Genomic DNA, 25,142 nt, shown 5'->3' with positions numbered 1-25,142 from the left:
GGAAGAATCCCATCAGAATTCAACATGCTCAACCCATTTAAGGCTTTATACACCTCAATCAGATCACATCGCAGGTGCCTAGTCTCCAGCTGGTGCAATTTGCAGTACTTAAGCCTTTCTTGATAAGAAAACCCCTTCGTTTCCTCTCATCAATCTTGTTGCCCTTCTCGATACACACTCAAGCAAATCTACATCCTTCCTAAAATGAGGCCTCCAGACCTGTATGCAGTACTCAAGGCGTGGCATGACCAATTTGCCTTATACAGAGGGACAATCACCTCCTTTTCCCTGCTAGCAAAATTCCTGTATATCATTGACAAAATCGCATGACCTGCTCTGGCAGTCTGCATTGCTCAGAACACTTCATATCTGACTGCATAATTACTGCCAGGTCTTTTCATTTATTACTACCCTAAGTGTATTACCACACAGTCGGTATGTTCCTCTGCAGTAACTCTACCCATATGCAGTACTTTGCATTTGTCAATGTTAAACTTCAGTTGCCACTTCTCAGCCCATCTACCCAAATTTTTTAGATCCTTTTACAGTAGCACACTGCCATTACTGTCATTAACAAGCCTGCCAACCTTTGTATAATCGGCAAACTTCGACACTAAGCCTGATATACCTTGACCAATATACAAAACAACGGTGGACTCAACATCAAACCGTGTGGGATTCCACTAATAACATTAGTCCACGAAGAGCAGCGCCCATTGGTTACCACCCCTGTCTTCTCCCACTCAACCATCCTTTTATTCATTGTAGCAACTTACCCTTAATACTAATAATTTATGCACCAACATCGAGCCATGATGATGAAGAGGTTGAAGAAACGTACTCTGAAATTGAGTCTTCTAGATGAGCAGAAAACCCATTACACTATTATTATGGGGAACTTCAATGCTAAGGTTGGAAAAAGACAAAACAGCAGAAAGGGGAACTATAGGAAATTTTGGAATTGGTGAAAGAAATGAAAGAGGGATGAAAGACTTGTGGAATTTACAGAATCTCCAGGACTGTCAGTAATGAACACTTTTTTTCAAGAAAAGTATGAACAGAAAGTGGACATGGAAGAGTCCAAATGGATTAACAACTAATGAAACCAACTTCATCCTCACTAACAGAAGATATACCGTGAATGATGTTACCGTCCTGAATAAGGTAAATGTTGGAAGTGATCACAGAATGGTAAGATGTACACTTGATATAGATGTAGGAAAGGAAAGGAAAAAACTGACTCGAGTAAATAATATAAAGGTCTTTGAGATAACAGAAGAAAAGAAAAAGCAGTATGTACTGGAACTTAAGAACAAGTTTGAGCTTCTGCAGACTGCTCAGGACCAAGGTATCGACGAGGAATATTACGACCTTCTGAAAGTGATAAAGCCCAAGAAACCTATAGGGAAAAAGAAATCCAAAGAAGAAAAAATTAGTCAAGAAACTTGTTATGATGAACCGAAGGCGAAAAATGAAGAGCAAGATAAACACTGACAAGGAAAAAATTGAGTATACTGAGTTATGCAAAGCCATTAGAAAGAGACTCAGAGAGGACATAAGAAGATTTAACACAAGGAAAGTAGAACAAGCATTAAGGGAAAACAAAGGATTTAAATCAGCAGCCACGAGCAGTAATACAGAAAGACAAATGATACTGAAACTGAAGAATAGCGATGGTGTACTTATAAACAGCAGCGAAGGCATAATTCAAATAGCAGAAGTCTATTATAGAGAATTATACAAGGAGCAGGGGAATGATGCCAGCAGTGGGGAAGATGGATTGCAAAGTAGCAACACATACGACATACCCGATATTCTTCCCGATGAGGTATAACATGCATTGAAGAAAATGAAGAATCAGAAAGCCCCGGGGGAAGATGAAGTTACTGTAGATTTGATAAAATTGGGAGGAGAGATATAACAAAAACTGGCAAGGCTGTTCACAAACTGCATTAGAAAAGGTGTGACACTTAAGCAGTGGATAATGCAATCATATTTTTTCTGCATAAGAAAGGAGATAAATCAGAAATTGGAAATTATAGCACAATTAGCACGTTATCCCACATCTACAAGTTGTTCACAAGGGTCATTACTAACAGATTAGAAAGAATACTTGATGAGAAACAACCGAAAGAGCAAGCTGGCTTTAGGACAGGATTCTCAACTATGGATCGATCACCTTCATGTAATATCACAGCTAATGGAGAAAGCAAATGAATATAAAACACCATTATGCCTGGCATTTGTGGATTATGAAAAGGCATTCGACTCCATACAGCATAAGGCAATGTTTCGGGTTGGAAAGACAAGGCATAGATACCCCACATATGATTTTGAAGAAAATATGAGAGTGCTACCTCCTTTATTAGACTAGACAAAGACAGTAGGAAATTTAAAATTGAGAAAGGAGTTCGACAAGGAGACACAATATCTCCGAAGCTGTTTACTGCTGCCCTTGAGGAAGCCTTCATAAGATTAGACTGGGTGCAGAAAGGAGTCAATGTGAGCACCTAAACCATTTACGATTTGCAAATGACATTGTGGTAATAAGCCACGATCCCAAAGAATTAGAAGAAAATCTTAATCAGTTATGCTTAGTAAGGATTTTGGACTAAAGATGAATATGGCTAAAACAAAAGTAATGATGAACAAGTATGCCACAGAAAGGGAAATAATGATTGAAGGAGCAGTAATTGAAAAGGTGGAGTCATACTTATCTGGGACAAGTTATTAGCTGTAATAATGATAAATGGCTGGAAGTCAAAGAAGAATAAATTTTGGATGGATAGCATTCAGGAAATATAGTCACATACTGAAGAGCAATATCGCAGTTTGTCTGAAACGTAAAATAATGAACCACCATCACTTATGGAAGTGAAACTTGGGCACTCACCAAAAGAATGGAAGAGAAGCTGAGAACTACACATCGAAGAATGGAACAAATTATATTGGGACTCAGACTGTTAGATAAGAAGAGAAACACATGGATTAGGTAGCAAACTCAAGTAAAGGACATTTTTATCAAAACTAAAGAAACTAAAATGGTCTTGGGCAGGACACATAGCTCGAAGACATGATGACAGATGGACTAAGAAAATAACAGAATGGTACCCAAGAGGAGCTAGAAGAAAACCTGGAAGACAAAGACGGAGATGGATAGATGAAATTCACGAGTTTGTGGGTAGTAAATGGATGGCCAGTGCTCAAAACAGAAGGAACTGGAAAGTTGCTGGAGAGGCCTTCATCCTGCAGTGGATGAAAATGGCTGATGATGATGATGACCCTTAATACCATTCTGCTCCAATTTGTACAGTAGTCTTCCATGCGCAACAGTCAAAAGCTTTCCTGAAATCCAAGCATATGATAACAACATAATTTTTTTGCATCCAGTTCTTTTGTAACCACATAATATCCAATCAAATTTGTCAGAAAAGACTTTCCCTTAACAAACTCATGCTATGTCTGAATTATTGTTGCAGTCTTGTCTAGATGATCCTGCAATGCATCTTTAACTAGTGATTCCATTATTTTACTCAGAACAGAAGCTAAACTAACTGTTCTGTAATTACTTGTGTTAACCTTCAATCCCCCCCTTTGTGAACTGAGGATACATTTGCACATCTTCAGCCTGTGGGGACCTCCCTTGAGTCCAAGGATGCTCTCATAATTATGGCGAAGGATTTGCTTGCTTCCTTTGGCACCTCCTTTAATATAACTGGATAGATCCCATGCACCCGAGGTGCCTTTCTTATGTTTAACTTCAACAATTTCTCCTCCACTTTGCTCTCAGTTATTACAAAATCATTAAGCATCCTACTACAATTTGATAACCTTCTTACATTTTCAATCCTTAATAACTCCTCATGTGTGAATGTAGATGCAAAATACTCATTCAGTTTGTTTACTATCTGAGCAGGATCATCAACAGTTGAATCATCGATATCAAGTGGACTACTCTGATTCATCTCCTTCCTTTTAGTTTATATAAGTAATGAAATTGTTGCTGTTTTTCTTAGCATCTTTTGACAAAGATTTCTCGTAATCTGCCTTCGCCTACCTAACGTCCTTTGTGACTTGATTACAGAATAGCTTATATCTGCCATAGGCTTTTGTGTGGCCTGATAATTTATATGCATCCCATGAATTTTTCTTCTCTGCCACGAGTCTCAGTTTATTTGACAACCATTTAAGCCTAAACCTTGTACAATACAGATTGACTGTCACTAATCTGGCAACATTGGGACCTGTGTGGTGCCGAATTAGTGAGTTTGCTGGATCATCGGTGGTTATTTTAGCACATACAATTTACCCAACAGCTAACCACCTGATCCTACCTTTAACATGTTGACTGCCAAGCTAGTTAAGGAAAAAATTCCTCAGGGGACAAAAATATTTAGGAAATAATTTGATTAGTAATTCTAAAATAAATATTGTAACGTCAATGTTGTCGTTTTTTCATTAAAAAAAAGTTTTTTTTTTATTTTTTTTTATGTCACATATATGTGGCCCAGTAGGTTACTTTATTTCTTGAGAAGCCATGTCAGCAATATACGTGTGACACTATTACAGCATACATATGAAGGTCAATTGTGATTAGTTTATTGCATGCTCGGTGAGCGCTGCAATAAAACTAATTGCGATAAAATAAAAACTCAAATGTCGCAATAAGTTTGTCAGTATCGAAAACAAGCTCGTTAGCATGCTGTATTATCCATCATATTGTGTTGTGTTTTACCGAAAGTATGTACAAGCATGTTGTAAAAAAAAAAAAAAAATCTGAAAAGGAATAGCTAAAAGAAAATTATTAAAATAAAAGGAAATGAGAGAAATTGCTGGAATTTACAATTAAGCAGAGTTAAACTTCTCACAGACACACCGCTGTCGAGTTTTTTTCAGAAGTTAAACTTTATCTGTTATGGACAATGTACGGTGTTTGCGTTTTATGCCATGAGAGGCACTTCCTTTATGCATTGGAACCATGGCTGGGTCTAAATGTAAGCAGGTTATAATAAATGCAGAAAAACAAGTGGGAATGGCTTGCCAGTGTTTACGAGTTCGTGCCAACAGCTGATGCTGCAACCAACGCCACCAAAACGGTAGCTGCATTCAGTGCACAGAACAGAGAAATTTGAAATTACGCTCGCGGAAATTATGTCCGAATTAGCGCTGAAATTGGATTACCGGTAGCCGAATTAGTGATGGTCGACCTGTATTTCTTAATGGGTATGAAATGTTTAGTAGCTTCCACGATTAATTCCTTAAATTTAATTTAATTTAAAGATTAATTCACTGGTCTGCTGACGAGGCTACTAGGAGACGGTCATGTTCAAAGCCGCTAAGTGGATTTTTCTTATTTATTGATTTGAAATTATTGTTTTTCTAAAACTTTTGATTTAAATTTAGTAGTATAACATTATTTTGTGATTTTCTGATTAATTTGGTGTATTTATTCTTTACTCGGCCTTGTAATTGCATAAAAGTATCGGTAAGGGTTTCCACGTGTTTTCAACTCCGCTACCGTTCGTAACTTTCCCGCCTTTGTGATACGATAGTTATATACGGTACTAGATAGCGTTAGTTGAACTTTGTTAGCAGTTAAATTGTACGTTTAAATAAATACATATAACGACTTAGATTACAAACGTAATATAATTAATTATATTTAACATAATTAATAACATAATTAATTATAATTAATTAATAAATTAATAGAATCATGACTCAGACCAGAGCAGCAAAGCAAAAGGCTCAAGCTAATGGAAGTGCTGTGGCTCAGAGCAGAACAGAGGGGGGCAGTTGTCCTCTGACTCACAGCCTTATAAAATGCACTGTTTGCTTGATGTTTGCAGAGCAATCAGGTACGGGACATGATACTGCCAAGGGGGGGGGATGTCTTTGTGTGTGCGCGATGCAAGGAGGGTATCGATATCAGGCAACAATTCGGCGTTCTTGTGGGCCTATATGAGAGCTTGAAGGACAGGGTGGATGCCCTCGAAGAAACTAAATTGAGGGGCCCATCAAACTCTCAGCTGCCCACATCAACGCCAGAGCTTGCACTTGGGCATCGCGTGACACAGAGACAACCCCCAAGGCAGAATGCGCTTGTCCCGAAGGAACTAGTAGTAGTTGGTGACTATTGTCAGGGAAACGGGGAACATGCTTTGTAAAAAAGATAGGTGGAACAGGACCAGGGTATGTCTGCCAGGGGCAAAGTTTGATGACGTTGTAGAGCGAATATCATCTTTTAAGGGCACAAAAGGTGATATAGTTGTACACGTTGGCACTAATAATATTAAGAGTAGGAGACCAGCAGAATTACTTAACAAGTACAGGTCACTGTTGAACAAAAGCCGAGAATTAGGGTTGAATTTGAAAGTGTCTGCAATTCTGCCCAGACACGATAGGAGAGAGTATATGATGAGAGCTTTGTCGATCAATTCGGCCCTGGAAAGATTGCGCAAGGCTCAAGGGGTAGACTTTTTTTCAGCCTGGACTGTACTTTTTAATAGGAGAGATTGCTTCTACAGGGATGGGATACACTTAAATAGAAAGGGTGCAAGAATATTTGCTGATGCTATCGAGGCAGTGTTAGGTGGGTCGGAAAACTGCTAGCTTGGGGGGAGACAGACCAATAGATTGACAGTAGCCGCTGGCAGAGGTGAAAGAGATGCTTGCACTGCTTCTATTAGAATGAACAGAAGCCTGAAAAACAAGATGCATGGTATTTCAGAGACTGCTGGGAGCCATTGCGGTACAAGTAAACACATGGGTTGTGTTAGGTAGCTAAGAATAGAAACAGGTGCAGGTATACTTGCGTGTACACCAATGCTAGGAGTTTAGTAAATAAATTTGATGAATTTGAGGTATTGCTCAAAACATCAAAGGCAGATATTGTTGGGATATCAGAGACGTGGCGTCACACAGATATAAGGGATGCAGAACTGCAATTTGGGGAGTACAACGTCTACAGAAAGGATAGACAGGATAGGAAGGGGGAGGGGTTATGCTATTAGTTAAGAAACACATAAAATCCAAGGAAGTGAAGCCAGTCAACATCGCTGGACAGTGCAGTGTTGAGTCAGTTTGGTGTGACATAAGCATTGGGAGATCAAAATGGAGAGTAGGAGTGTGCTATAAGGCCTAATGACTCTGATGAGTATAAATAAGGAACTGTACAGTGAAACAGAGTGGGCCAGTAAATCACAGAGTCTTATAATGGGAGATTTTAATTTCCCAGATGTTGACTGGAATTTGGGGGCTGGTTACTCACACACTAGCAGGGCTTTTGTGGATTTATTGGATGATTTTTTCTACATCAGCATGTTCGGGAGGCAACTAGAGGGAGTAATACTCTTGATTTGATTATCAGCAGTGATTCTTCATGCATTAAGAATCTGCAGATAAATGAACCACTAGGCGGCAGGGATCACAGTGTGCTGAAGTGGGATTTACTCAAAGAGGTAACTACCATTAGGGGTAAAGGTAAGGGTTATTGCTTCCGTAAAGGCGACTACGATGGACTGAGACAGTATTTAAATTCTATACAGTGGGACCAACTGATGATGTTACCAACAGCAAATTCAAAATGGGAAGCATTCAAAGAACTTATCTTGGAAGCTACTAGGCTTTACATACCAACTAAGAAATATTGTTCAAGGTTTAGGCCAAAATGGATGTCAGATGAACTAATGAGGCATATGGCAGAGAAGAAAAATGCATGGGATACTTAAAAATTAACACATGACACAGAAGCCTATGATAGATACAGGTTGATACGCAACCAAGTTACAAAGGAGGTTAGGCAGGCGAAGGCAGATTATGAGAAATCCTTGGCAAGGGATGCAAAGAAAAACAGCAAAGAGTTCTTTACTTATGCAAACTCTAGAAGGAAGGGGATGAATCAGATTGGTCCACTTGATATTGATGGGCCAACTGTTGATGATCCTGCTCAGGTAGCTAACAAACTAAATGAATATTTTGCATCGACATTCACACATGAGGAGTTATTCAGCAAGGGGAATGCCAGAGGTGTATTCAACTCTAGCAGTAAGCTACAGAATCTTGAAATAACTGGGAGTAAAGTGGAGGAGAAACTGTTGAAGATAAACACAAAGGCACCCGGGGTGGATGGGAATCTATCCAGTTATATTAAAGAAGGCAGCAAAGGAAGTAAGCAAACCCTTAGCCATAATTATGAGAGCTTCCTTGGACTCAGGGGAGGTACCCATAGACTGGAAATGTGCAAATGTGACTCCAATTCACAAAGGAGGATCAAAGGCTGACACAAGTAATTATAGACCTGTGAGCTTAACTTCTGTTCCAGGAAAATTAATGGAGGCACTGGTTAAAGAAGCACTGCAGGATAATTTAGACAAGACTTCACTTATAGCTCAGACACAGCATGGTTTTGTTAAGGGTAAGTCGTGCCTGACCAACTTGATTGGATACTATGGTGCAGTCACAAAAGAACTGGATGCAGGGAATAACTTTGATATTATATACTTGGATCTTAGAAAGGCTTTTGATACTGTTGCACATGGAAGACTGCTACACAAATTGGAGCAGTGTGACATTGGAGGCAAATTGCTGCTATGGATAAAGGGGTGGTTGAGGGGGAGAAGACCGAGAGTGGTAATCAATGGACACTGCTCATCATGGACTAATGTTATTAGTGGAGTCCCTCAGGGCTCAGTGTTGGGTCCATTATTGTTTTCTGTATTTATAAATGATATTGATGATGGTATATCAAGCTTAATGTCCAAGTTTGCAGACGATACAAAGGTTGGCAGGGTTGTCAAGGACACTACTGACACTATGCTGCTGCAACAGGATCTGGAAAGGTTGAGCAGATGGGCTGAGAGGTGGCAAATGAAGTTTAACATTGACAAATGTAAAGTACTACACATGGGAAACAGCAACCCCAGAGCAACGTATCAACTTTGTGGTAGTACACTGACAGTGGTAGAGAATGAAAGGGACTTGGGGGTGGTTGTGCAGTCAGATATGAAGTTCTCTGAGCAGTGCAGACGGGCTGCAAGAGTAGCTCATGGAGTATTGTCAATGATATACAGGAATTTTTCCAGCAGGGATAAGGAGGTGATTATTCCATTGTATAAGGCAATGGTCAGGCCACACCTAGAGTATTGTATACAGGTTTGGAGGCCTCATTTCAAGAAGGATGTAGAGCTGCTGGAACGAGTACAGAGAAGGGCAACAAGATTAGTGAATGGAACAAAGGGGTGCTCTTACGAAGAAAGGCTTAAGTTTTGCAAATTACAGTGTCTGGAGACTAGGCACCAGCGAGGTGATCTGATAGAGGTGTATAAAGCCTTGAATGGTTTAAGCATGCTCAATGCTGATGGGATTCTTCCTCTAGCTCAGAAAAATCACCTGAAAGGGCATAAATTCAAATTGAGGAACGACAGATGTAGGATAGACGTGCGGAAATTTGCCTTTAGCCAGCGGGTGGCTGGTTGGTGGAACAGACTTCCGTTCCTTGTGGTGGAGGTTGATAGCCTAAATAAGTTTAAGGCTCAGCTGGACAGGTATTTTGAACGAACAGAGGGGTGAAGTGGAAGTGGGTTTTTTTTTTTTGGCTGATGCTGCATAAGCTTGCTTTCTTGCATCAAATGCGTCTACTAATGCTAATGCTAAATGCTTCCCACTTAGAATTTGCTGTTGGTAACATCATCAGTTGATCCCACTGTATTTAAAAACTGTCTGAGACCACTGTAGTTACCTTTACAGAAGCAAAAACCCTTTCCTTTATCCCTGATCATAATTATATCTTTAAGTAAATCCCACATCAGTACACTGTGATCACTGCTACCTAGTGGTTCCTTTACCTGCAAATTCTTAATACACGAATGATCACTGCTGATAACCAGATCAAGAGTATTATCCTCTCTGGTTGCCTCTCGAACATGCTGCTGCAGAAAACAACCATCCAATAAATCCAAAAAAATCTTACTAGTGTGCCAGTGACCAACCCACAAGTTCCAGTCAATATCTGGAAAGTTACAATCCCCCATTATAAGACATTCTGATTTACTAGCCCACTCTATTTCTCTGTACAATTGTTCATTGTACTCATTTGAGTCATTAGACCTATACTCCTACTCTTATTTTTGCTTTAGAAGTGCTTATGTCACACCAAACTGACTCAACAGTGCACTGTTCATCTATATCAACTGGATGCACTTCTTTTGATTTTGTTTTATCTTAATTAACAGCATAACCCCTCCTCCCTTCCTATAATGCACTCCTACTCTTACTTTTGCAGTGCTTATGTCACACCAAACTGACTCAACAGTGCACTGTCCATCTATATCAACTGGATGCACTTCTTTTGATTTTGTTTTATCTTAATTAACAGAATAACCCCACCTCCCTTCCTATCCTGGATATCCTTTCTGTATACATTGTAGTCCCCAAATTCCAATTCTGCATTCCTAAGATCTGTGACACCACATCAGTTTCTAGGAATGCAGAATTGGAATTTGTCAGGCAGATACCAAGATTTCTGAGCAGTGTTAACAGTTGTCCAGGAAGCCCATTGTAACCTATTAATGGTTTATCGAACAACATCGAACAACATAATTCCACTGATAAGGCAATTGTAAGGATATAATCAGAATATTTTGTCTAAATCCTCACATGAAAAAGATAGCTTCTTGAAAGGGGTCAAATTTGGGTGATTTTCAAGGTGAGCCTGGCAACCAGGTACCTTAGAGAGGAGTTAATAAAATGAATGATGGCAGAATTTTCACTATTATAAAGAATTAATTCTTTAATTCTAATAAATTAAAGTTAAATTCTAATTACAGGTTAAGAGGTTTAGATTAGTTTAATGTAAACTATGTAGTGTCGTTCGGAAGAAACAGAACAAATAAAACAGGATGAAGTTAAAAGTTAAAAACACATTTAATAAACTGAATCAGTTAAAATAGGAACAAAAATAAAAGTAATAAGCAAAAAAAACTTTCGGACGGGGAATGTCCTTCAGTTGTGACCGCTATTGCAAAAGTACAGAATGTCATGTGCATGCTGTGATGGTCATGCGAGGTGAAAACTGCGTGCTACAGGTGCAGGTAACAATTAGCTGTTGAAAGTGAAGGCTTGTGGTTGTAGCTGCAATGCTTGGGTACGCTGTGAGTGCCAACGTTTGTCAGCTAGGAGGATGGTTGCCTCAATGATGGGATGGATGCAACCTCCCCTGTTCCGGTTAAAGGAATCGCTACAGCACAAAATGCGATTCCAACCAGACACGGCAAAGGTAGAGTGGTGGGATCGGTTAATAATCTTGACATCATGGCGTGGATTGATGTTGTGCTGGGTAGATCAGAAGTGCTCAGCGTTGCCGAGTGCTCCATGTCCACTGAACGGATAGCTTTCTCATGTTTAGAGACCAGATTATTGAGTCTTCTGCCGGTTCCTCCAATGTAGCAGTCAGTGCACCCACAGCATGCAGTTTTCACCTCACATGACCACCACAGCATGCACGACATTCTGTACTTTTGCAATAAAGGGTCACAACTGAAGAAGGGCGTCCCCAGGCTGAAAGCTTTTGTGTTTATAATTTTTATTCCTATTTTAACTGTTTCAGTTTATTAAACGAGTTTTTAACTTTTAACTTCATCCTGTTTTATTTAATTCATCTCTTTTCAGTGACACTACATTGTTTACATTAATTATGAATCATGGGTATAGAGGCCTATATTATCTTAGGTTTAGACTGGATTGTAGGAAGTTTTCTTATAGCCAGCGAGTCGTTGATTAATGGAACAAGTTGCCTCCACAGGTAGTTGAGGCTCATAGCCTGAAGAAATTCCAAGGTTAACTGGATAGTTACCGATGGTAGGAGGGAATTATATAATTTGTATCTTTTTTTTATTTATTTTTTTTAATATTTTTTATTTTTATATGGTGCAGCAAAAGCCTGTGGTTTTCTTGCACCATATGGCTAATACTCAGTGGCATAGCTACCATGTATGCAGGCAATGCAATTGCCTCCGGGCCCAGACCCTTTAGGGGCCCAGCATATTTGGCTGTCTCTTCCTTTTGCAACTTTCATTAATTAAGTAGGGGCCCCGAACATGTTCTTTGCCTCCGGGCCCGAAACAGGATAGCTACACTAATGCTAAAAAGTAAAAAATTAATATTTCCAAAAAATTAGATTGCTGTAATACGTGTTAGAGATTATAATGCTCTTTCAACTAACCAAACAGTGTGGGCATTCATAACTAATCATTAAGAAATTTAGTGGTACAAGTTTCTATTCACCATATAAAAAAAAAAAAAAAAAAAAAATCAGAAACCTTCAGCTATTATCAATCAGAGCATTGGGTTAGACTGGATTGTAGGAAGTTTTCTTATAGCCAGCGAGTCATTGATTAATGGAACAAGTTGCCTCCACAGGTAGTTGAGGCTCACAGTTTGAAGAAATTCAAAGGTTAACTGGATAGTTACCAATGCTAGGAGGGAAGTATATAATTTGTATCTTTTTTTAATCTATTTTTTTATTTTTTATTATTTTTTTTATCTGGTGCAGCAAAAGACTGGTTTTCTTGCATTATATGGCTAATACTCAGTGGCATAGCTACCATGTAGGCAGGCAATGCAATTGCCTCTGGCCCCGGATCCTTTAGGGGGCCCGGCGTATTTGGCTGTCTCCTCTTTTTGCAACTTTCATTAATTAAGTAGGGGCCCGAACATGTTCTTTGCCTCCGAGCCCAAAACAGGGGCTACACTACTGCTAATACTAATGCTATAAAGTAGTAAAAAAATTAATATTTCCAAAAAATTTGATTACTGTAATACATGTTAGAGATTACAATGCTCTTTTAATTAACCAAACAGTGTGGGCATTCATAACTAATCATTAAGAAATTTAGTGCTACAAATTTCTATTCAACATAAAAAAAAAAAAAAAAAAAAAATCACAAACCTCCAGTTATTATCAATCAGGGCATTGTGTGCACAGATTAACATCACAATCTAACCCTAGTAAGGATACTCTTCTATATGAGGAACCTCTAAATTTCATATAACATGGCAAAGGTAAAGTAAAAAAAGGTGAGTCAGTTTAGGATAAGGCAGCACAGGCCATAGGAAACAGCAATAATCATGCTATAAAGTGTATGTAGTCTATGGACAGTGTACATACTTTGAAGGATGGAAGGATGTAAATCTGGCCCAAGACTAGCTAACTAGCCAAGGTGCGTGAATAAAAGTCCACAAAACTTCTACAGTGTGTGAGAAGGTTCAAATCCAGGTCCATGTAAATCTGGCCCAATTTTATAACTAAGTATCTCCACATCATGGAGATGCTTAATTATAAAATTCACTTCCTTTTAGAAATCGAAATACATTCATTCATAATAAAAATTATATCGGAATAGTTTTAATTTAGTTTTTTTTTTAAAGCTTTAAAAAGATTCATCTGCTTTTTTACACATCAAATGAGGGTTATTTAAAATAAATAATAAAATAACATTTATGGGAAAATAAAATCACAATCATACCTTTAGCCTATCCCTTAATTTTTCTTCTATTGCATCTTTATCATCCTTTTCAAGGCCCAATTCTTTTTTAATAACTTTAAGCTGCTCTTGAAGCATATACCGCCTATGAGTGGTTTTAACTTTCTCTTCAACCTTAAACAAATTTAAAATTCCAACATAAAATATATATGTAAAATTATCCGTCAAATGCAAAAATAAAACACATTGAAAAGGTTTATTTTCGATAACCAAATCCTATGAATTAGATCATTTAAAACATTTTTTTCATGAGTAAAAGAAAACTTAAATTAATTAACGTACACAATTTGCTACATTTCAGGTGCATTTGAACTTTTCTTTTTCTGTGATTAACAGAAGTGAAACATTAATACGGCATCTCCTTATCAATTAATTATAAAGATTTATAGACCACTTTATAAACCACTTCATAAAAATCTATACTTATGTTCTCTAAACTAAAAAGGCAGACAGGTGTTGCTTGGTGAAGATGTAGACTTCTGTAGCTGCTGCAAGCTGATAAGTTTTCATTGAAATTTTATTGTATTTTTGATTAGTTAGTGTATTAATTTGAGTTTTACAAATAGATTAAATAGGCTTAGTGGCATTCGTTAGCTTATTTTTTTAATTTAATGCTATGATAGTGTTTCATTAAAAACACTATCACAGCAGTGTTTTTAGTGGGAATATGGAAGCATAACCAGTAGCTCAGAAGAATAGTTGGGTTTAAATTGTAATAAACAAATATTCTGAACGGTTTAATCACCTTTTGGGCATACATCTGTTGTATTTTTTTTTTTTTTTTTTTATTAGTTAACATATTAATTTGAGTTTTACAAATAGATTAAATATTTTTAGTAGCATTTATTAGCATATTTTTAAAAATTTAGCTAGTGATTTTTTAAGTTACAACTCGCTACTCTTACTGCTATCGTATTAGTGTTTTGGCTGGAATATCATGGTGTAATCAGGATATAAGTAATTTAGCATTGTCATAGTTACAGTATAGTGTAACTTGATAATATATATCTCGAATTTGATAACTAAGGTATAACGTAAAACTAGATAGTGGAATATGCACTACTGCATTAGCTTAGTATAGTATAGTAAATTAATCAATTAAATTTATTAACCTTATTAATTTTTGTTGCTAATTAAATTGTATTTATATGGAAATCATGCCCCAGACTAGAGCAGCAAAGCAATGTACACAAAGTAGCAGGAGTGGTGTGGCTCAGGGTAGAACCAAAAGAGGGCGATTCTACAATGCAACACAACCTAAAGAAATGTTCAACATGTGAAATGCTTGTCGACCTTTCTGGGATGGGACATGATGTTGCCGGGGGGGGGGATGACTGTGTGTGCTCAATGTAAGCAGTGTGAAGAAGCTAGGTGACACCTCAGCATTGTTACAGGCCTTTATGAGGGCTTGAAGAACTAGATAGATGCCCTCAAAAAACTTAAATTAGGGGTCCCATAAAGCTCTCAGCTGCCCACATCAATGCCTGAGCTTGCACTTGATCATCAGGCAACACAATGGCAACCTTTAGGGCAGAATCCATTGGTCGCATAGGAGCCAGTTATTGTCGGTGACTATTGTCAGGGAGACGGAAAATATATTGTGCAAAAAGGACAACATGGAATGGAACCAGGGTATGTCTGCCAGGGCCAAAAGCTGATGACGTTGTAGAACAGATATCTTTTAAGGGCAAAAAGGATGATACTGTTGTACATAGTGGCACTAATGACTTAAGATTAGGAGATCCAGCATTACTCAACTAGTACAGGTCAATGTTGAAAAAAAGTCACAAGTCAGGGTTAAATTTTAAAGTCCGAATTTTGCCCAGACATTGATAGTAGTAGTGGCATGTGATGCAAGAAAGCAAGTGTATGAGCTTATGCAGAATCAGCCAAAAAAAAAAAAACACACCATTCCCTGCAAATGCCTGTCCACTTCCTCCTTAAATTTATTTAAGCTATCAACTTCCACAACGACAGATGGAAGTTTGTTCCAGCAATTAACCACCTGCTGGCTAAAGGAAAATTTCCGCACATCTATTCTACATCTGGCTTTTCTTAATTTGAATTTATGCCCCCTTAGGTTCGTAATCTGAACAAGTGGAAGGATCCCATCACAATTCAGCGTGCTCAACCCATTCAAGGCCTTATACACCTCAATCAGATCACTGCACAGGTGCCTAATCTCCACCACTGCAATTTGCAGAACTTAAGCCTCTCTTGGTAAGAGGATTACTTCATTCCCCATACCAATCCTGTTGCCCTTCTCTTTACATACTCAAGCAAATCTACATCCTTCCTAAAATGAGGCCTCTAGACCTATACGCAGTACTCAAGATGTGGCCTGACCATTGCCTTATACAGAGGGACAATCACCTCCTTTTCCCTGCTAGCAAAATTCCTATATATCATTGACTAAACCCCATGACCTGCCCTGTCTGCATTGCTCAGAAAACTTCATATCTGACTGCACAATTACTCCCAGGTCTTTTTCATTTTCTACCACCTTAAGTGTAGTATCACACAGCTGGTACGTTTCTCTGGGGTTACTTCTACCCATATGCAGTACTCTGCATTTATCAAGGTTAAACTTCAGTTGCCACTTCTTAGCCGATCTGCCCAAATTATCTAGATCCTGTTGCAGTAGCACACTGTCATTAACAACCCTGCCAACCTTTGTATCATCTGCAAACTTCGACACTAAGCCTGATATACCTTCATCAATATCATTGATAAATATACAAAACAACAGTGGACCCAACACCAAACCCTGTGGGACTCCACTAATAACATTAGTCCACGAAGAGCAGCACCCATTGATTACCACCCTCTGTTTTTTCCCACTCAACCATCCTTTTATCCATTGTAGCAACTTAGCCTTAATACTAATCTGCTCCAATTTGTACAATAGTCTTCCATGCGCAACAATGTCAAAAGCTTTCCTGAAATCCAAATATATATCAAAATTATTTTTTGCATCCAGTTCCTTTGTAACCACATCATAATATCCTATGAAATTTGTCAGACAAGACTTTCCCTTAAAAAAACCCATGCTGTGTCTGAATTATTGCTGCAGTCTTGTCTAGATGATCCTGCAATGCATCTTTAACCAGTGACTCCATTATTTTACCCGAAACAGAAGTTAAACTAACTGGTCTGTAATTACTCGTGTCACCCTTCAATCCTCCTTTGTGAATTGGGGATACATTTGCACATCTCCAGTCCGTGGGGGACCTCCTCTGAGTCCAAGGATGCTCTCATAATTTTGGCTAAGGGTTTGCTTAGTTGCTTTGCCATCTCATTTAATATAACTGGATAGATCCCATCCACCCCAGGTGCCTTTCTTATGTTTAACTTCAACAATTTCTCCACTTTGCTCTTAGTTATTACGAAATCATTAAGCACCCTGCTACAATTTGATAACCTTACTGCCATTTTAAAACCTTAATAAGTCCTCATGTGTGAATGTAGATGCAAAATACTCATTCAGTTTGTTTGCTATCTGAGCAGGATCATCAACAGTCGAGTCATTTGCCACTGGTCCTTTATATTGGCATAAGCCATGTGTCGGCTGTGTGAGTGTAATGTATGGTGTGTCAGTGTAGCGTATTGTTATGTTGTGGGCTGGCATTTAGTAGCCAGGGGATGACAAATGCCCAGTCGATCGCCTCTAACTCCTGTCCTTAACCACGTGGAGGCATGCCAGGTTCTGCAGTCTAGTCATTACAATTCTGTGAGATTAAAACATGAAAGGTAGGGAATGATAGTTGGAGAAGTATGCGGATTGGTGGGGGATGGGTATAGCAATAGTAAAGGAGATGAGAGAAAGGGGCACCCACTGGAAAATGATTAAGTAGCTTTTGAAGCGAAGTGCCTCTTCATCAGCTAGTCTGTGAATGGTTTACTTCAGTTTATGTTGATGGTTACTATAGCAAAAGTCAGCTGGGCATGATCATGTATCACAAGCCTTGTTTGTTTGTTTGTTTGTTATTTGGTTTTTAGGAGCATTGGCAACCAAGGCCATATTGCTCCGGGATAGGCAGTGACGGGCTCGAACCCCGGTCTAATCAAGAAGCGTGTGCTACGCACTGCTGCTCCTTCCCACCTGGCTATGGAGGCACCTACAAGTCTTGTGTTGGTAGAGCAGAGTTATGTACACGTGATGATTGCCAGTGCTCATCACACTGCAATACAGTACGTTCTATAATAGGGTGTAAGTGTACTCCCCTCGTGCGATTCATAGTATTATTATTATTATTGGTGGCTATGTGCAGTGCTTCAAGCCATGAGCGCTGGCAATAATCACGCGAACAGTCAAAGATTTCAACATCCCGTTGGGGATCAAGATTGTGCTGCTCAACCCAATAATGCTCGGCGATTGCGGAGTGTTCAAAATTAGCCGTTCATAGAGCCACCTCATGCTCAGAAACCCGATCTTTCAATCTTCTACCAGACTCACCTACATAACACCCCCCCCACCACAATTTGGACATGTAATATGGTATACGGAACCACTCCGTAGGAAAGGAGGAACAGGTGTTTTTACCTTAGAAATAATAGATTGCAATTTCTTCCCCGGAAGTTGCACACATTGTATATGATGGAGACGCAAAATCCTAACAAGACGTTCCGATACGCTCGGATAACAGGGGATGTAGGTGGTAGAGATAAATTGATTGACGTGAGGCGGGTTAGATTTCATAACAAATTCGTGATCCTGAAGCTCAACATCTATCTAGAACATGAGGTAAATAGCTGCAATTTGAAAGCTCTGCCCTAATTTTAGAAATCTCCATTTGCCTGTCACCAGTCGAACTAGAGTGTATCCAAGCGCGGGAGAATAAAGTACGAGCAGTGTTACGTAAATGACCAGGAGCGTGTACAGAGTCATAATTGGTAAATTGGCCTGTGAACATTTGGATTCCTAAAAATGGAAGTTACTAAATGTAAATCCACGTGTTGGACTAACACATCCAAAAAAGGAAGAGTATTACCAACCTCTAGTACAATCGTAAACTGAATGATGGGCGACAGGAAATAGAGATATTGCAGCAGCCCAGATTCTGATCCCAGGTGTACAATTGCAAAAAATATCGTCAACATAACAACACCAGAGAGTGATGGGGATAGGTAAATTCAAGAAAATCTGACTCTCGAGTTCCTCCATGGCGATATTGGCCACGACAGGACTAACAGGGGCACCCATAGCTGTGCCCTGTATTTGGAGATACAGTGTAATTGAACATGATCATAGCCCCATTAAACTCAGATTGAGAGCAGTCCAAATAACATCTGTAGAGAGCGAGGTTCTATCTCCCAATGTAGCATCTCTACTCAAAAGACATCTCACGCAGGCAATAGCTTGTTGGAACAGAAGTAAACAGCTATGCTACATGAGGACTGACTGTATTGTTCAAGCAGTTGCTCTAATAATGCCTCAGATTCTTGAAAACAATTGGCAAGAGCTCGAGTATTGTTTTGATATCTGTCGAACTACAAAAAGTGCCCACATTGAACTTTACTAACCTTCATAAAAACTTGGTGTGTTACTCTGTATAATAACAAAAAAATATTTTAATACACTTTACAGATGCTGAGATGTGTGTGCATTTTTGGATACCTCTAACCCAGACACCCTGTATGTGTGTGTGTGTGTGTGTATATATATATATATATATATATATATATATATATATATATATATATATTAGTTTATGGGGAAGTTATCGTAAAAGACAAAACTAGATAAATCTAAAGAGAATGCATAGGTGAAGTAGTAGTAGCAGTAATAAAGGCATGCGATGTAAGAAAGCAAGTTTATGTAGAATCAGCAAAAAAAAAAAAAACCATTTCACACATCCATTCACTCTAAACATTTGTTCAGTTCCTCTGAATTTATTTAAGCTATCAACTTCCACAATGATGGATGGAAGTTTGTTCTAGCAATCAACTACCCACTGGCTAAAGGCAAATTTTCGCATATCTATTCCATAACTGTCTTTTCCTAAATTTGAATTTATGGCCCCTCAGGTTCGTAATCTGAGCAAGAGGAAGAATCCCATCTAAATCGAGCCTGCTCGATCCACTCAAGGCCTTATATAACTCAATTAGATCACCTCGCAGGCGCCTAGTCTCCAGATGCTGCAATTTGCAGAACTGAAGCCTTTCTTGGTAAGACTACCCTTTTGATCCCCTCACCAATCTTTCTTGCCCTTCCCTGTATTTGCTCAAGAAACTCTACATCCTCCCTAAAATGAAGTCCCCAACCTGTACGCAGTACTCAAGGTGTGACCTGACCACTGCCTTATAATACAATGGGATAATCACGTAATTTTCCCTACTAGCAAAATTCCTGTATATCATTGATAATACCCCCCATGACCTGCACTGGAAGAGTGTCTGCACGGCTCAGAAAATTTCATATCTGACTGCACAATTACACCCAGGTCTTTTTCATTCTCTACCACCCTAAGTGTAACACAATGCAGGTGGTACATTTCTCTGGAGTTACTTCTACCCACATGCAGTAACTTTGCATTTGTCAATTTTAAACTTCAGTTGCCAATTCTCAGCCCATCTGCCTAGATTTTCTAGATGCTGTTGCAGTAGCACACTGCCATTACCAATCCTGCCAACCTCTGTATCATCTCCAAACTTTAACATTAAGCCTGATAAACTTCATCAATATCACCAATAAATATACAAAACAACAGTGGACCCACCACCGAACCCTGGGGGACTGTACTAATAACATTAACCCACGAAGAGCAGTGTCCAGTGATTACTATTCTCTGTCTTTTCCCACTAAAATACCCTTTTATCCATTGTAGCAACCTACCTTTAATACCATACTGTTCCAATTTGTACAGTAGCCTTCCACGTGCAACAGTGTCAAAAGCTTTCCTGAAATCCAAGTATATGATATCAAAATTATTTTTTGCATCCAGTTCCTTTGTAACCATATCATAGTATCCAATCAAATTTGTCAGACAAGACTTTCCCTTAACAAACCCATGCTGTGCCTGAATTATTACAGCAGTCTTGTCTAGATCCTGCAATGATTCTTTAACCAGTGGCTCCATTATTTTCCACGGAACAGAAGTTAAACTAACAGGTCTGTAATTACTCATGTCACCTTTTGATCCTCCTTTGTGAATTGGGGATACATTGGCACATCTCCAGTCTGTGGGGAATTCCTCTGAGTACAAGGATGCTTTCATAATTATAGCTAAGGGTTTGCTTATTTCCTTTGCTGCCTCCTTTAATATAACTGGATATATTCCATTCACCTTGGGTGCCTTTCTTACGTTTAACTTCAACAATTTCTCCTCCACTTTGCTCTCAGTTATTACAAAATCATTAAGCACCCTGTTACAGTTTGATAAACTTCTGGCATTTTCTTCCCTTAATAACACCTCATGTGTTAATGTAGATGCAAAATACTCATTCAGATTGTCAGCGATAAGTGCAGGATCATCAACAGTCGAACCATTGATATCAAGTGGACGAATCTGATTCATCCCCTTCCTTCTAGAGTTTATATAACTAAAGAAGTCCTTGCTGTTTTTCTTAGCATCCTTTGCCAAAGGTTTCTTGAAATCTGTCTTCGCTTGCCTAACTCCCTTTTGTGATTCGATTACACATTAGCTTTTATCTATCATAGGCTTCTGTGTCTCTTGATAATTTATATGTATCCCATGCATTTTTTTTCTCTGCCACCAATCTCATTAGTTCATCTGACCTCCATTTAGGCCTAAACATTGAATAGTATTTCTTAAATCGGTATGAAAAGGCTAGTAGCTTCCATGATTACTTCCTTGAATGCTTCCCATTTAGAATTTGCTGCTGCTACTAACACTAACATCATCAGTTGATCTCACTGTAGTCACCTTTTATGAAAACAAAAATCCTTCCCTTTACTTCTTTTTTACTTAAAGATGTAACTACCATCAGGATAGTTCCAACAATCAACCACCTGCCGGCTGAAGGTAAACTTCAGCACATCTGTCCTGCAGCCAACAGGGTTTATTGTTATTCATAATTTTGACAGACGTCCCTTTGAATCATGGTGAAGCAGAATATTGAAATATCACATTAACATTATTAAAAACTACCCACAACAACGTGAGCAATATGTGAAATAAAAATAAAACAGTGATCATTGAGCTTATCTCATTGGAAGGCCACAAGATATCATTGCTTAAAGAATCACTGCATTTCAAATGTTTAACAGTATACAACATAACTGACAAAAAACTAATGGTACTTCAGTGCAGTAGATCTACCATTATGCAGTGAAAAAAGAAAACATAGCAGCTAAGAGCACTCATAATGCTCACCGCTAATGAAAAATAATTTAGGTTAGAAACTGCTATTTTAATTTGGCTTCAGCATTATTTCAGGGGTGGTGGTGGTCTAAATTTTTTCTTAATTGGCTTGAAATTTAATGTATATTGACCTTTAATGTATTCTAAATTACTGTATTCCTTCTGCAACACTCTTATTCTTAACACCATGCAACATCCTTATTTTTCTCCGCTCCCACATCTTGATTGTTTCTTTATGTTTAGTACTGGTTCTGTTACATTGTATAAGGCAATAGTCAGGCCATATCTTGAGTAATGCTTACAGGTCTGGCAGCCTCATTTTATGAAGGGTGTGGAGCTGCAAGAATAAATGGAGAGAAAGGCAACGAGATTAGTGAGCAGAACAAAGGGGTGCTCTTACCAAGAAAGGCTTCAGTTTTACAAACTGCAGCATCTGGAGCCTAGACACGTGCAAGGTGATCTGGTTGCAGTGTATCTTTAAGTAAATCCCACATCAGTACACCGTGATCCCCACCACCTAATGGTTCCATTATCGTATGCTACATATACACAAAGGATAATATACAAAAACTTATCAGTATATACCTAAAATTTGGGTGACTTCTTCCGGGGTCAGCCACCCAAATTGAAAGGAATAACAACGATAAGGAGTTCTGTTTCTGTAATGATCAGTACGCACTATGTCAAAATTAATTTTGAGGTTATATATCAAATAACAGAATTTTGAATTATATAAAATATAATAGAAATTAAGAAATTTCTGATTTATATAATGCATTGTACACACTGATCATCATTGAGTCATCAGAGAACGAAGGATAGAAAGTTAAAACCAAATAATACTGTATATATATTATGTTATGGAGGTATTGTGTCTATTGCCACTGCAATGGCACTAGCCCATAAATTCAGTATATTAATTATTATCAACATACTATATAACTCATATAATATATATATATCCATTACAAAATAGATTTCTTTTACTGTTTATTGAGAACACATTAGTTTGAAAAAAAACTTTATGAAATTCTTCTTACGATTTATTCCATTATCACAGGCATTTATTGCTCTGTAGCCAGGTGGGCAGGAGCAGCAGTGCGTAGCACACACTTCTTGATTAGACTGGGGTTCGAGCCCATGACCACCAAATACGGAAGATGCGGAAAGGTCAGGGGAATGACCACTGCATATCCCCAGAGCAATTCAAATTGAGGAAGGACGGATGTCGGATAGATGTGCGGAAATTTGCCTTTGGCCAGCGGGTGGTTGGTTGGTGGAACCGACTTCCATCACTTGTTGTTGAAGTTGATAGCCTAAACAAATTTAAAGCTCAACTGGACAGGTATTTCGAACGAACGGAGGGGTGAAATGAGAGTGGTGTGTGTGTGTTTTTTTTTTTTTTTTTTTTTTGGCTGATGCTGAATAAGCTTGCTTTCTTGCATCATATGCCTCTACTAATGCTAATGCTAATATGGCCTTAGTTGCTAATGCTCCTAAAAACCAAATAACAAACAACCATTATCACACCCATTATCTCAACCTTACATCAAAGTCATTCCTTTATTCTTTTTTTCCACTCTTTTCCATCTTCATAATCTCCGCCCACTAGTCCTCTTCTATTCATAGCCATTCTCACACCTTCCACGTCCATCTTGGTTTTCCCCCTCTTTTTTTCTTCTCCAGCTCCTCTAGGCAGTCTTTGTCTTCCATTCTCTTTACATGACCAAACCACTTCAATATTTTTTCCTCTATTTTTATTAATGATGGATTTTTGGACATCCATTGTATTCCTTATCATGTCATTTTTAACTTTTTCAGTCCTACACTTTCCTGCTGAACTTTTCCAAAAATCTATCTCAACAGCCATTAGTTTATTTTTTTGTCTTTCATTTAAGGTCCAAGTCTCACATCCATATAATAAAATACTTTGTAACATTACACTATATATTTGATGTTTAGTTTTATTAATGATATTTTTTTTTCCACAGCACAGATGTGAGCATTCCTATGACCTTTCTACCTGGTCTTTCACCCAGTCCTCAATTTCCTGTGCAGTTGATCCGTCACCCAGAATAATTGCACGCAAGTATTTAAATTGCTGTACAGTTTTCACCTATATTACATCTAAATCCAGGACATCTTCAACTGCGATTCATGTACTCTGTCTTATTAAAATTAACTGTCAGTCCCCATGTTTTATATTCTTTTAGTAACTTTCTGCCCATGTACAGGTAGTTCTCGACTTCGAGTTAATTCGTTTCTAGAGTGCGCTGGTAAAGCAAAAACTCGTAAAGTGGGAATTATTTCCCATAGACATAAGGTTAAAAATAGGGGTTACGTTCTGAACTATGAAATTAATTAGCTAATTAGTTTATATTTAAACAATGATTGATTTATCGAAAGAAATGAAAATGTAGCCTGCAAAATCAAGCAAATTATAATAATAGAGAAATTATTTACGACTTACAAATGTTAGTGTTTATTCTTCATCATCATCGACTAAATGCACACTCGTTGATCACTCATTATTGACTCGGCACTCATTGGCTTGTTGCACAAAGAGTCGCTTCTTCAGAAATGCTTCAAGAGGCGTTTGTTTCCAAGATAATTTTCTCTTTTAATTATAAATTTCATGATTGAACGCATAAACATTTAACGGAATGCACAAATTGCAACTAACATGATCCTCGTAGAGTAACAAGTTTGCAAAGATTAAAAAAAAAAGGAATGAAGAGAAGATTCTGAAAATTTATTTGTTTTTTATACAATTGAAGATTTCAGTAAAGGGGAAACACATTTTACCATAATAACGTAAAAAACCACACAATTCCAGCTATTCGGTATTTTCGCAAATGCAAGAAGATCGATAATTGCTTGCAGTAACAGAAAAGCCCTAATAAACTGGAAAGTGCAAATTGTTTTTATTGTTTTATGGTCATGACCTCCAGAAATGTGCTCTACAAAAATATCACAAAGGCGTGTAAAATTGGTTCCATAATGGAACATTATGAGAACCAATTTAAAATGTCATATTTAAGGTCATGCTTGTGACCTTAAATATGACATTTTCGAGAGATAAATAGCTCAGTTATACAGTGAAAATTTCAACTTCCGAGATCTTGAAACGAATTACCAAAACAATGCGTTATTGGGTTCACAGTACGATATTTTAACAATACGATGGTGTCTCTGGAACTGATTAATATCGTAAAGCGAGGTACACTGTATTGTATAGCTATGCAAGTGGTTTGTAATGCGGTATTTATGAATGTTT

General features: G+C 38.2%; 1 protein-coding gene across 1 annotated transcript in view; it reads right to left on the bottom strand.

Annotated features, from left to right (window-relative positions):
- Positions 1-25,142, bottom strand: part of LOC150089347 (lon protease homolog, mitochondrial-like) — a 441,356-nt gene that overhangs the window by 240,915 nt on the left and 175,299 nt on the right. The window contains exon 9 of the mRNA XM_090368526.1: positions 13,524-13,655. Coding sequence (XP_090224652.1) covers positions 13,524-13,655 — 132 coding nt within the window. The remainder of the gene's footprint in view (positions 1-13,523; positions 13,656-25,142) is intronic.

Source organism: Mastigoproctus giganteus, chromosome 2 (genome assembly GCF_048544385.1).
Source record: "Mastigoproctus giganteus isolate SK-2022 chromosome 2, ASM4854438v1, whole genome shotgun sequence".
NCBI lineage: Eukaryota > Metazoa > Arthropoda > Arachnida > Uropygi > Thelyphonidae > Mastigoproctus > Mastigoproctus giganteus.
Note: the sequence above shows the minus strand (reverse complement) of the source record. Positions and strands in the feature narration are given on the sequence as shown.